Consider the following 13,275-nt stretch of genomic DNA (forward strand, 5'->3'; position numbering starts at 1 on the left):
GCCGGCAGGGATAAGGGACGGGGCTGCAGCCCTTGTGTCCAGGGGGAGGGGTCCAGCTGACCCCTCTCAGGTGGGTGGGCAGGCACTTGCAGAGTCAGGCACTCCGTGGGGACTCAAAAGGGTGGCTTTAGTGAGCTGAGTGTGCAAGCTTGTGGCCCGAGGCCAGGGCTGGAAGAGAGGCAGGTCCCTCCCGGTCAGGAGTCTAAATAGAGCCCCTATACTGATGCGCCCACGCTTAGAAGCCTCCAAGTCCCCCTCACTACCAAACAAAACCTGATGCCACCTTCACTGACTTCTGGAAGGACCAGAACAGCATGGCATTCTGGGACCCCCGGGAGCTCTGGGCTGGGATATGGTGGGTGGGAGAGCCGGCCCTCACCTCTGGCGTGCTTGTGCGTGGAACCCCTTGCCCCTCCCTCCACCCCCGGATCCCCAGCTCCCTGCACACCACCCACCAACAGCCACTGTTGGAAACAGACCCAGGGAAGAGGTGGAGCCCATCGGGCAGGAAATGCCCGTGCTCCAGGCACCCAGAGTGCATCTGGAAGGGGCGGAGCGGGGGGCCCAGCCCTTAGCCTGAGGTCTCCTCACCAGGTGGGAAGGGCCGGACGGGGCCCCAGCAGGGCCCTCCAAAGCATGCGCCCCTGACCCCTCTTGCTCGGGGCTAAGGCGGCCAGTGGGAAGGGACAACAGTAGCCCGGCGTACAGAAAATCAAGGAAACACACCAATAGCCCTTGGGTTTTGTTTATTTTTCAATAAACAAAATTTTTTGCTTGTCTGGTTTTAGGAAACGGGAAAGCTAAAAAGAGCGTCATTGACATTTGTGAAATATTTTGGTTACAGAAAGATCATTACACCTCCTCCTCTCTCAATTTTGGGACCGAATTGCTGATCATGTCTCGGACAGCTGTCTTTGAGCTTTTCCGTTTGTTTCGTAAACTACACACTACTCCAAACACACACGAGGTGTGAATGGGCAGCCTGGGATCCCGACACTCTCAGCAGAATCTGGTTACCCCATAGAGGATGGAATGGACCACTTCTGCATGACGTGAAGACCGTGTCGAGGCTGCGGACACTGTTCTGGTGTCGCGGGATGTGTGCAAGTGGGCGCTGTGGAATTTGGGTGGGGTGGCCTCGTCATGTGCCGGTAATAGATAATTTGTCACGTGGGAAGGTAAGATGGTGAGGTTCCAAGGGCGTCTGTTCAGGACTCCCCGCTCCCACGGCATTTTACCTGCACTGCTTGGCTTCCTGGGGACACGGCTGTGTCGCTCCCCCCCAGACTGCCCTCATCCTGCGTGCCGCACAGCTCCCCGCACACTGCCTTGCACGCCGCAGGTGCTGGACATGCTTCCTGATCGGATGAATGGCGGATGAGTAGGTACACGGATGGGGAGCGGGTCAGGGATGAACAGACAGTGGGATACTCTCCCTTGTCATGCGGTGGGGGGTGGACTGTTCTTGACAGCACAGAGACGGAAAGAGTGGAGCAGAGAATTGAATCACTTGGGCCAATCTCAGAATTTCGTGTTTGGGGAAACTGGATCAGAACAGTTAGCAGACTCGGTCAAGGTCTCACGCGAGAGAGGCCAGGCGGGGTGCCAGACACCCGCCTGGCCATGCCAACAGTTCTTTTTTTTTGTCTTTTTAAATTTTTTATTTCTCAAAATGAACTCAAAATGAGATGCAATGATGACTGAATGACATGGGGGAGGAGGGACGTGGGGCGGGCGCTCTCCGAGTCCAGGGGTGGGATAGCCTGGTGTGAGGGTAGGAAGGGGAGGGGCGTGGGAGTTTGGGGTGGGAGGGGGTGGTGGGCAAAGGTGATAGGGTCTTGGGATTGAGGGTAAACTGCCCGGAGGCAGGCGGGTGAGGAAGGGACTTGGGCGAGTGGGGGGGGGGGGCTCGAGGGGGGACAGGTCTCTGCCTGCAGAAGACCAGGGACAAGGGGGCAAGGGTGGGAGGGGCTCGGGGACTGGGAGAGACGGGGACAGGGGCTTGGCTGGGGCACGGAGAGCTGGGGGAGATGACAGTCGTGCTCTGACTCAGGATGATGAGGGCTGGGGGACAGCGGTCGGTGGCTGAAGGTGATGAGGTCGATGGTTGTATGGTGACGGTGACGCATGTCCGTGTGTGTGTAGGGATGGGGGGATGACCTGAATGACCAGGAAGATGGTGATGATGATTTGGAAATAAATACATGGAGCAAGGTAAACACGGCAAGTAATACTCAGTAAAGCTAAGAGTATAGATTCCTATCCAAATAATTTAAGAAGCAAAATATTTCTCACTGGTACCCAAGGGCTGTTTAGCTGCCCAACCCTCAAGAGTTGGAAAGCTAAACAGAGCTCTGTCCCATTTCTTTCTATTTTTGCAAAAAAGATAGATGCTCTTTTTAAAAAAAAGTCAAATTTATAATTCAGAAGCTGGCTAGGTCTTTCAGGATCTGAGGGTTATTAACTCAGCAACACAAATCAAATCCATAGCTGTGTAGACCAGGTCTGGGACCTTTGGCCACAGAACTAGGAGACGCCCCACGAGCGACAATTCCCCACTAAACCCTGTGCAAACCTTGGTGAGGGCTGTGTTGCTGCTCAGATTTCGCCAGGGGGCACTTGCGGTTCAAGGGGCATTTAAATTCCAAGGGACACGTCTAACCTACAGGGTAGAAGGCAGGTAAAGTGCTGGGGATTTGAGGGTGGCTGGGGGCTGCCCAAGTGGCAACTCCAGCCTGCACTTGGTGGCTCAAAGGGGGCCAATTGCTTCCAAACCGAAAGCGAGCCAGGAGGCTCCCCACTTTGAGAAATGCAGTTAGGATCGATCTCATTATGTCAAGTGTGCATCCAGGATAGGCCAAAACCTGTGGATCCTGGGATGAGACTTCGTCTTCATCAGATCCTAATCTGTAGGGTCAGGAACTGTTTTGGTTCATACCCCTTCGTTCCTCGTTCAGAGTTTTAGAGCCAGAGAGAACTTTGATGGTCACTGCGTTCCAGCCCCTCCCTTGAGGGGGGAAGAGGTGGGCCCGGGGTGGGGACGGGGGCTCGCCAAGGATCACACAGCGAGTTCATGGCAGGGCTGGGACGAGGTCCCGGCCCCCCCAGCAACCAACCCGGGGCTCTCTCTGCCTGACACACGGCCGCTGCACTCCGCAAAATCTCAAATCAATCGGAAAGCTCTAAAGGTTGCAGCGTTGAGCTTGGTGTGAGTGCGCGTTGCATGTGGCGTGTGAGGATGAACGAACGAAAGAGATTTTAGCTTTTTTTCACAGTGGGTGGTCACGCACAGCACTCGTAACGGTTTCACAAGGACCCTGGCCGAGACCCCTCAGAGAGGGGCGTCGGCACCGAGTCCCGGTTCTGTTGCCTTGTTTTTTTTTGGTCTTTTTGATTTTACGTCAAGTTTAGAGTTTAGAATAACATACTTATTTCTTTTACGTGTTTAAAGATGAAATTCTTATTATTATTTCTCGATCATGCATTAAGAGAGAGAAAGAGGATGCTTCGGGCACTGCGTTATGTCACACGGCAACACAAAGGTAATAGAGGTAAGCAGAGCGTTCACCAGATTCGACACAAAAGAGAGCAAACTCCACCACAAAGAGGAGAACAGACCGCATATAGTGAGCGCTGCGGGGCCCCGAGAACAGAGAGGGGCCGGCGGGCACGCGGCTCAGATGTCGTCTTCGCCGGCCTCCTTGCTGAAGGTGGCCATGTCGAGCTTCTCGGGGAAGAGGATGTTGACCGCCAGGTCCTCGCCGCTGTTGCAGTGCAGCAGGAGGCTGTTCTTCCGCCGCAGCACGCGGTGGTAGCGCAGGTGGGACAGCCAGGCCTCGCACTTGTGCAGGAAGACGATGCCCACGGTGCCGAGCACCACCAGACTGGTCAGCACGCCCAGGACGGTGAAGCAGACGGCCTGGCCCTCGGAGAGGAGGGGAGTGCCCTTGTTGAGCTCCTTCATGGACACCTTCAGGATGCGGTGCTCGGGCTGGGGCACCGGCAGCTCGTGCACCCCGGGGGTCAGGCGGTAGGTCAGCCCGTACCCGCTGGGCAGACGGGTGACCTGCTGGGGGCTCGGGGCGCGCTTCCGGCCGCAGAGGGGGCCCGCGAACTCGGGCTTGCACAGACACTCGTACCTCACCTGGGTGTGCTGCAGGCAGGTGCCCCCGTTGAGGCACGGGTCGGAGGCGCAGTTGCTCACGGGGCGGCTGCAGGTCTTGTCCACGAAGCCGGCGGGGCAGCGGCAGCGGAAGTCGCCCCCGATGTCGGTGCAAATGCCTTGGTTCTCGCATGGGTTCGGGGTGCAGCTGTTGGCCACGATCTCGCAGAAATTGCCTGAGAAGCCAGGGGGGCACAGGCAGGAGGCATGGGAGGCCCGGCCCTCATCATCCACGCAGGTGCCTCCGTGCTGGCAGGGGGAGCTGCAACACAACAGGGGGACACGGTAAAGGGCCCTCGGGGGCTGGGCTAGGACGCTGTGGCCGGGGTTGGGCGGCGGTGGGCGGGGTCTCGGGCCCCGGCCTGCGCGTGAGAGAGAGCTGGCCAGGGAGACACCGGGTGCTGCCACCCCTGCCCGCGAGGGGCTCCCGGGCTGTCCGAGCCGGACGCACGCACGCCTGTGGGGGGTGCGCGCCTCACCCCCTCCAGCTGCCAGCCTGGAACACGCCTGACCTCCCGGGCCGACGCCCGTCTCCTCTCCCACCTCTTATGTCATCTCTCCGACCAGAGGCCTGACGGTTAGTCACTGGACAGGTGGGGAAACTGAGGCTGAGAGAGGCAAAGTTAGTGATGACCCGGGGCTGGAGCGAGCCCCCTCCCTTAGCTCCATCCCTGGGCCACTGGGCAGAGCCGGGGGCGGGGGGGGGGGCTCAGTTCCGCCCCCCACCCCCACCCCGCTCCCTGCACCCCACCACCACCCTGATTGTGACTCGTATTGTCATTTTCGGCGGAGACAGCCTGCAGACTATTGTACGGGAAGCCCTTGGGGACACTCAGAGTGAAAGAAAGCCTCGGTCTGTCTGCTGGCCCGGCCGGCGTCTGTGCCCGGCTGTTTAATAGTGGGCCATTCACCCAAGTGCAGCGTGCAGACCGGAGCTGTTTGCTCAGAACGAGCACAGCAGCATTTAATGTAAGTGCTTTTAAACGAGCAGACCCTTTGTCATCTGATAAATGCCAAAACCCAGGGAAGAAAGGGTCTCTAAGCACACGAAATCAGCATTGTCGCTCTGGGGCTGAGGGCTGCATAGGAGCTGGGCTCTGAAGGAACTTCAAGGACCCTGGGCTCTATTTTGACAGACTGGTTCAAGTTGGTTGGAGAAAAAAGCAAAATATTGTAAAGGTTTCGCTCTGTATTTTCCCATCCCGCTAGTAAGCAGACGCGGGCTTCGCTTGTGACCCTCTCTCCTCTGACCCCCTCTGAACACTGATCTTCAGACGCTGCGCCAATGCCTGTTCGTGGCCTCCGCCGGCCCCAGGGCACTCCGCAGCCCCGGAACGTCAGGGCAAGATAAGCGGATGCTGCACGCAGCGGCTCTCGCCCCCACCCCCGGCTCCCGGCCCAGGACCCGGCTCCAGTTCGCATTCTTGCACCGACCGCCTAAGCCCCAGCAGACGGCTGGGTGGGCTCAGCATAGCTGCACAGATAGGGCCGGAAATGGCTTGGCTGCTAGAACGCAAGGCACCCTCCTCGTCTGCTGTGCCCGCTGCTCAGAAGCCCCAGAGCCCCCACCTCACTGAGGGCAGCTGAGGGCTCGTCCCTCGCGCCCCCCACCGCCCCTGGTTGGCCAAAGGCCCCTCTCTCCACTCTTCAGCCTAACAGGTCCCCCAAGACATCCCCGAAAACCCAGCTGCAGAGTCTGCCAGTTCCCCAAAACCACCCCCTAAAATGCCGTGAGTGGGCTTCACCGAGAGTCTCTGCCTCCCAGGCTGCCCTTACAACACAGTGCGGCTCCCTGCTCCAGTCGGTGGGCCCAGTCTACCGTCACACACACACATCGGGACTCGGGGGCATCAAGGGAATATGAAATCACCTTCAGGGTCACTTCAGAAATGATGGCAATGACACACTCCCCCATAAATACCCTGATCTGGGCCGGCCCCCCGCGGGGCTGCAGGACGGGCACTTACTCGGTCTTTTGTCAGGCGACAGGTCTGACTGGGCTAGGCTGAAAGGGTCTTTAGGGGTGAGAAGCGGGAATCAAAGCAGCATTCATCAGATCACACAGAGTCGGAAAGAATATTTACCCATTGATCACGCAGGGCCCGTCCTTCTTCTGACAGTCCTTCCCCGAGAACCCAGGGGCGCAGGAGCACTCGTAGTGGCCGGAATCGAGGTTCACGCAGGTTCCATTGTGGGCGCAGGGGGTCGATGCGCAAGCCCGGACGTCTGGGATGGGGAGGGAAAAGCAGATTTTGTCACCCCCTCCTCCAGGGAAGGGGAGGGGGGCAGGCTGGAAGGAGAGCTTTCTGGTTGGGGGCAGGGACAGAGCCCTCCAGCTGGTCAAGGGGGGGGGGCCCAAGTGAGCTGCCTCGATGTCTGTGTTTGTGGCCACTGCCAATGGTCACCAAATGGGGTCCTGAGGAAGAGCGTGTAGTGACCCCCCAAAACTCTGCAGTGGGTAAGCAGCTCAGGGAGCCGAAGGGGCTCCCTTGGAGTAGGTCACGGGGACAGAAAGTCACGGCTGCTCACTGCTCCTCAACCCAGGACAGCTGTCCCCTTTTCCTGGCACCAGGTCACCTCTCCGGTCCAACAGCATGACCTTCACTGCAGACCCCTTCCCTCCCCCAAAACGGCGTGTGCCAGGCCAAGGATCCCCAGTGCCTGCCTCCCCCAGACAAATTTTCACGTCCAGCTTCTCCTGTTTTGGGGGGGTCCCTGCCATTCAGGGCAATCGTGCAGCCCAGCTGTTAGAAACACCAGCTGCCCTTCATACTTCCCCATCACAGAGGGGCGGGGGAGAAATCGAGACATGTGAAGACTCCTGTCGGGAACCAAGAAATCTGATTTCGCCCCAGCACTGCCTCCCCCTCCTGGTGGTCCCTCTTTCTGCGCTCAGGAGCTGAGCGGAGGGGCCTGGGATAAAAAGGCTCTATCTTTTGAAGGCAGCGAAATTGGAAGTATCTGAGTGCTCTCCCGTCCGTGTGGGTTTCCATAAGCACTGCTGCATTTCCGCCGCCTTTTTACACCTCCCGTCATGCACACTTCATTATGCGGGGCTCGGCAAGCCAGGGACAGCTGAACAAAGGGGCCTGGGTAAGGGGCTCTCTGCCAGTGGAGACCCCAGCACCCGGGCAAGGCCAGGTGGGACCTTTTCTAGGCCCGGCTCCAGCCAGCCTCAGGGTTCAGCTCATCCCCGCTCTGTGCCTCACTTTCCCCACTGACAAAAGGAGGGGCTCTCCCTGGTAGGGCTCTGTGGGGGGAGGGGGCACCTTCCAGCTTCGGTTTCCTACATTTGCGCTGCCCTGGTGCACCTGCCACATACGAAGCCAGGGCTAACCGGAGACGCAGCAAGTTAAGGTGGAGTGGGTGGGGGTCCCTGGTGCTGAGGCCGCATGTGTGCAGCTCTTTTTTTTCCTCTGTTTTAAGGAGACCTGCACCCTCGTGGAGGGAAGATGGCAATCCATCAGTAAGGAACAGCCTGAACACCATGCTGATGGCCTATCCGGAGCCCACGAGGCGTTCCCTGGGAGCCCGGCTTGGTATAAGGAAACATAAAGAGGATTTATCATTAGGGGAAGTTGCCGGCGCAGCTAGCAGAAGCCTCGGCCGCAGGCTCCCAGTCGTGTGCTCCCAGCAACCCCTCCCCGGGAATCTTAAATTTAAGCTAAAGAGCTGGCGACCGCCCCCTCCCCTCCCGGCAACGTCCGGCCCCACGAGCGGAGGGTGAGCCCACTCTTCCCAACTCCTGGGCCCCCAGCCCAAAAGTAGCGTAGATTAAGCACGGCAAGGAGAAAGCTGCCGGGGGTCTCTGCTGGGGCAGCAGCTGTGGCCCTGATGGCCCCAGAGACCCGGAGAAAGGGAGAGAGCCGCTAATGACCCGGAGGGCTGTTTCCTCCGGACCCAGCGTCCCAGGCTGAGAGGCTCTGTCAACCCAGTGAGGAGGGGACATTTTGTCTGGAAAACTCCATGGGCTGGGAGAGGGCAATCCTGAACCAGACACCAGAGAGGGTGGGCTCCAGGCTAAAAGCCCTGACCCCAAGAGGTGGCTTTTCTGGGATCCTGTGGGTCCCAAAGCAGCTCCGAGGGTGCCGGCTGAGGGGCCGCAGAGACGCTGGCCAGGGCATGAGTCAGCTGCGGGGCCTTTAACGAGCTAAGACAATGTGGTGGTGGGGGGGCGCTCGATTAGGCAAGTCCTGCTGCCCTGGCCATGGGGGGTAGGGGTGGGTGGTCAAACCTTCTCTTGCGTTTTCCTTAAGGGAGGGGATTAGGAACAGCCACAGCTGAGAATTACCCAGTTCCAGGGCTAGGAGAAGGGATTTTAGCTGGCTCCCCCTCCCCCCCCCCCCCCCGCAGCGCCCTGACAGCTTCTTGTGTTCCTAAGCACAGCCTTTGACATCCTTGAGCCTCGATTTCCCTTTCGGTCGCACTCGTCCCTGCTAATGTTGAGGACCGAGGGACAGAGGCCCTGTGGCAGCTGCCCTGGGCTGCTGGGAGTTTTGTCGAGGACTCAGTTTGCCCCGGCTTCAGGGCAGGTTCTGCCAAATGCGAATGGACTCAGATGGACATTTTGCAGCCTAAAAATGCATGACAGCTAACTCTGAATTTGCTCAGGGTAGTGGAGGACAAAGATTGCATAAATTAATGAAATCAACAGATAACACCAATCTGCACTTTGGCCACTTCTCAGCCCTCCCCGACCCCTAGCCTCCCCCTACACCTGACCACGGACGCCAGCCCTGTCCTGCCGGCCCTGACTCAGCTCCTGTTTCCCCCCCAGCCCCCCCCCCGCCCCTTCGCTCACCACCCCCACCCCTTTGTTTGTTTGTTTGTTTGCCTGTTTTTGCAGCCTCCTGTGTGAATTTCTTGGAGGCTTAGCTCTGTGACCCGCTTGCCCAGTCCTTACCCCTCTGAGTTTTAGTGACCCAGACAGGTTACCGAGGCCTCTACCCTCCCAGCTTTGTGTGGCGTGTGCTTATGTTCTGACGCTATTCAACAGGCAGCTCTCTGCCGGCCCCCACAAAGTGACTTCCCTGGGTGCTGGTGCTGGCGGAGCAGAGGGGAGCAAAATTAAGTCCCTACCCGGGAGGAGGCTCTGGGCATCAGCAGGAAGTATACAGACACATCATTACCATACAGAGCCCTGGGTGTGTGCGGATAAGGCCGGAGGGGGAGGAGAGGCAGCCACGGACTAGGAGGAGGTGGCTGGGCGCCCAGGGCAGGGATGGGGTGGGGTGCCAACCTATGTCGCAGAGGTTCCCGTCCCAGCCGTCGTCACAAATGCACTGCCAGGGCTCCACACAGAGTCCGTTAACACAGCCGGGAAAGGTCACGCATTGGTCACACAGGGGACCCTGCCAGCCAGGCTGGCACCTGCAGGGGGGCGGAGGGCGGAGAAAGATGCGGACATATGAAGGGGGTCAGGAGTGGAAAGGGAGCTCAGGCTGCTTTCCTTGGGGCCAAGATCCCTCAGGGTGTCTGTACCAGGCCAGTGGGCCCCAGGAAGCAAGTACCAGTCACCTGAATGGAAAAGCGTCAACGGAGGACCGGACAGAGGGGTCCCTGAGAAACCAGGGGGGCATTGCGTCTTGCCGCAGTGGCCTGCAGTGGTCTCACCCTGCAAGGGGCTCTCCTAACACCCCCACTTCTGAGACAGCAGACAGGAGCCGTGGCTGTCCCCTGTCCCCTGCCCTCTTCTCCCCCTCGCTACCCCCCATCAGTCTCCTGCGGGGGCGAGGAAGACGTTTGCCGCAGCCAAGCCCCCCCCTTCCTGCCTGATACCACGACTCCCCAGGATTTGGCCCTGACCACCTATGAGCTGCCTCTGGGGAGCCACCCCATTACCTGCAAACATTGTCATCCTCGCAGAATCCATTTTGGGGGTGGCAGGCCGGGAAGCATTCAGCTCCTGAGGCACAAGAAAGGTTACACCATTCACCCTACTCACCCCAGAGGCCAAGGCAAAGCCCAACTTCTCCCCAGCAGCCCACGGCCTCCCCAGAGGGAGCCAAAGACCCTCTCCGGTCCTACCAGCCTAGCACACAGTAGGCACCTCACACCAGCTCACTCAGGGAAAAAAACATCTCTGCCATGTTCCTGGTTATGGAGTGACGGCAGTAAACCGCCTAGTTCCTAGGAGCAGGTCAGACACCCAATTCCACCCCCGACGCCCCCTCCCCCCAGATATGAAACCTCAAATGCTAAAAGCGGGGATAGGGAGACAGTAAACGGAAAGATTCCGACCCCTGGGCACTCAGCCAAGCCCTCACTTTGGCAAAGTGAGCCTAAAACGGGGAGCAGATTGAAGGTATTCAGTTTTGGAAAAGGCCATACAGGTTCACCTGGCAGCCTGGCAGGTATGGCATCAGGATTTTTCTTAAAGGTTAATCCCCGTTAAACCAGGCACCCAGGTCAAATTCCCCCAATTTCCCCTACCCCAGACTCTTCATGTTAAAAAGACGCAAGGGTTTTGCAAAACAGATTCTGCAATTCTGACACTATTTAGAGATTTGTGCCTACTGTGTGCATTCACTTCAACTAGCTCCCCAGCTTTCCAGACGCCCCTCCCCATCAGCTCTGGTGCAGTGGGGGCGGGGGGCACTGCGGGAAGGGGCAACTCTCTCACTGTCAGAGACAGATGGCCGCTGCAGACAGAAGTGTCGCAGCCCCTCACCGAGAGAAACGCCACGCAGGAGGGGCTCGCGCTGGGCTCCTCGTTGGGAATTTGGGGCTGCGACGGCAAAGCCACCCCCCACTGCCCCCACAGACCTGTTCCTGAACGCGCACGCAGCGACACCCCAAAGTTGCACCCCAGAGCATTTCCACACAGGGCTCCCGAGCATCACCTCGTTTCTCCATACCTCCTCTCTCCGCGCACCGACACCCCTGCGAGCGCCACTTCTGCGGGGCGGGAAGGGACTGGGGGGGGGGGTCCCCACACCTTCCCTGCCCCGGGACCACAGGGCCGGGCTTGGCATGCGAGGGTGGCGGGGAGGGCGAGGCAGCACCGTGAAGGGATTAGGGTTAGGCGGGACGGGCCGGAGTTGGGGCGCATGGGACGGGGCGCGCGGGGCACCGGGCGGCCGGGGGGGCGTCGCGGGCTTCCCCAGAGGGGGCGCGAGCCAGGCCGCCGGGGGGCTCACCATGGACACTGTGGCCGAAGGCCAGCAGGAGCAAGAGGACGGGCAGGAGGGCTGCGGTCGCGGTCATCGCGGGGCGGCCGGGGTCGCGGTCCCGGGAGCGGCGCGGGCGCGGGTCCGGCTCCGGGCGCCGCGCTGGGCTTCTGGTTGCGGACGCGGAAGGGGGCGCGGGCGCGCGGCGAGGGGAAAGCCAGGGCTGCACCGGGCTGCGCGCTGCGCTCTCCGCCGCCGCCGCCGCCGAGCTGCCGCTGCCGCCGCGCGCGCCGCCCTTTTCGTACTGCCGCCCCCCCGCGGCCCCCGCCCCCCGCCCCCGCCTCCGCGCGCACGGGGCCGGCGCCGGCCAGTCCCGGTGACCCCCGCCCCTCGCGGGGCCGCCCCCCACCACTGCGGCGTCCCGGAAAGCCGCTCGCGCACACGGAGCGCTCTTGGCTAGACGGGCACAGGTACCCCGCGCACGTTGGGCACACGTTCTGTACACAGGACGGCCAGCAGGCGCGCACACACGGGCCCGCTTAGGACAAGTGGCAGGGGCCGAAGCGGGGCTGGGCCGCAGACCCCAGGAAGACACCAGCACGCGCTCAGAATACAGAAACACGCATAGAAGCACCAAAACACTTATCGCCAAGGTCCCGAGCACGCATGCCATGGTTCACACGGCCAGGAAAACACAAATGCACGCTCTAGAGACGCTCGCACCACATACGCACTCAGGAAAACACGGAGGACAAGCCTTATACCCCCTACCCCTGGCCGTAAAGACGCAGGAAAATGCAGACACACAGACACACACACAGTGAGCCAGACACGCCCTACACCGGCAGCACACACTGCAACGCAAACGCAGGTTATAGAAACAGTCGGGGAGCGCCACCGGCTCGGGCATAGGCACGCAGAGAGACCCGCGCGCACACAGTTATGAAACCCGGGGCCTCCTCCACCATGTGCCCACCCGGCGGCCACACAGAGGCACGCGCAGAGCCACGTGCACACCTGAACATGCGAATTCACGCGTAAACACACAGACACCCACTCACACACGGGCAGACGGGGTCAGGGCCTTAGTCATGCAGACACGTAAACCACAGACTCTTGCATCTTGCACACGTGTGTAGGGCCACACGTAGGTGATAGTTACAAGCACGCGGACCCAGTCCCCCAGACGCACAAATCACAAGCTCTTGGCGACACACTCATCAAAACACGAATGTGCTGTCGCCCAGCAAACACACAGGGACACATGTGGGCAAGCTCACAAGTCCGCTCACACTCACGCAGCTGCACGCCAAGCACCGGGCACATAGTCCGGACCCACTGGGAGGCCTCCAGAGGAGTCACGGGGTGCGGGGGTGGGGTGCTGACCTTGCCAGAGATCCTCCCTCCCGGGAGCTCCTGGGGAGAGCCCCCAGCCTGGGTTTAGAGACTCTCCTGGGCAGGTCCTCCAGGCCCTGTCCTGATCAGGGCACGGGGGGGGGGGGGGGGGGGGGGGGCAGGAATCGGGAAGAGGAGGTGGGGGTGGGGGAGTGGCAGAAGGTGGTGAAAGGTGTTTAACTTTCTGGGGAAGGGTCCCAGGAGGTCATGACCTTTAGATGGGTCCTTTATAGATGCTTCATTGGCATAGATCAGCTTCGTATAGATCCCAGGTGCAGGGGACCTGGGTTGGATTCCCCCCTCTTCGTAGCCTCCCCTTTACCACAGTGAGGTGGGTGCGTGATCTCTGCCGCTTCGGTCGTGGGGTGGGAGGCCTTGGCCTTCAGACCATCTCCTGGGGCCCTGGCAGGTTTGGGGACATACTCTCCATCCTTAGGATGGGTGTGGGAAGTGAGGCCACGGGGAGTCCCCAGGCACAAGGGCCTTAAGGCCCTAAGTCTGTGCTCCCAAAGTAAGACAGCTGTGGAAGGGCACATGCCCTGGGGGGAGACCCTGGAGCTGGGCTGGGCAGACTCCACAGAGGCTGGAAGGGAGCCCCCACCCCCTTCC

At 60.2% G+C, this 13,275-nt stretch overlaps 1 protein-coding gene across 2 annotated transcripts; it reads right to left on the reverse strand.

The window, feature by feature from the left end:
- Window positions 1-3,676: 3,676 nt before the first annotated feature.
- Window positions 3,677-11,368, reverse strand: DLK1 (delta like non-canonical Notch ligand 1). 2 transcript variants are annotated; one of them, XM_026515507.1, is made up of 6 exons: window positions 11,302-11,368; window positions 10,004-10,067; window positions 9,402-9,532; window positions 6,247-6,388; window positions 4,145-4,424; window positions 3,677-3,925 (listed from the first exon to the last, which is right to left on the reverse strand). In XM_026515507.1, exons 1-6 carry the CDS (start codon window positions 11,366-11,368, stop codon window positions 3,677-3,679), a joined length of 933 nt encoding a protein of 310 aa, XP_026371292.1. The 2 variants fall into 2 exon arrangements, with proteins under 2 accessions (XP_026371292.1, XP_026371291.1); XM_026515506.1 differs by having other exon boundaries at window positions 3,677-4,424.
- Between the last annotated feature and the right edge of the window lie 1,907 nt (window positions 11,369-13,275).

The sequence above is a fragment of the Ursus arctos genome, unplaced genomic scaffold (genome assembly GCF_023065955.2).
Source record: "Ursus arctos isolate Adak ecotype North America unplaced genomic scaffold, UrsArc2.0 scaffold_25, whole genome shotgun sequence".
Lineage (NCBI taxonomy): Eukaryota > Metazoa > Chordata > Mammalia > Carnivora > Ursidae > Ursus > Ursus arctos.

Excerpts from the sequence above, each read along its gene's own strand:
- DLK1 (XM_026515506.1), bottom strand. The coding sequence starts at position 11,368 with ATGACCGCGACCGCAGCCCTCCTGCCCGTCCTCTTGCTCCTGCTGGCC. Across the intron at positions 6,389-9,401 it reads CGGGAACCTCTGCGACATAG|ACGTCCGGGCTTGCGCATCG; the intron begins GTTGGCACCCCA and ends TCCCCATCCCAG. Across the intron at positions 4,425-6,246 it reads GGGCCCTGCGTGATCAATGG|CTCCCCCTGCCAGCACGGAG; the intron begins GTAAATATTCTT and ends GTTGTGTTGCAG.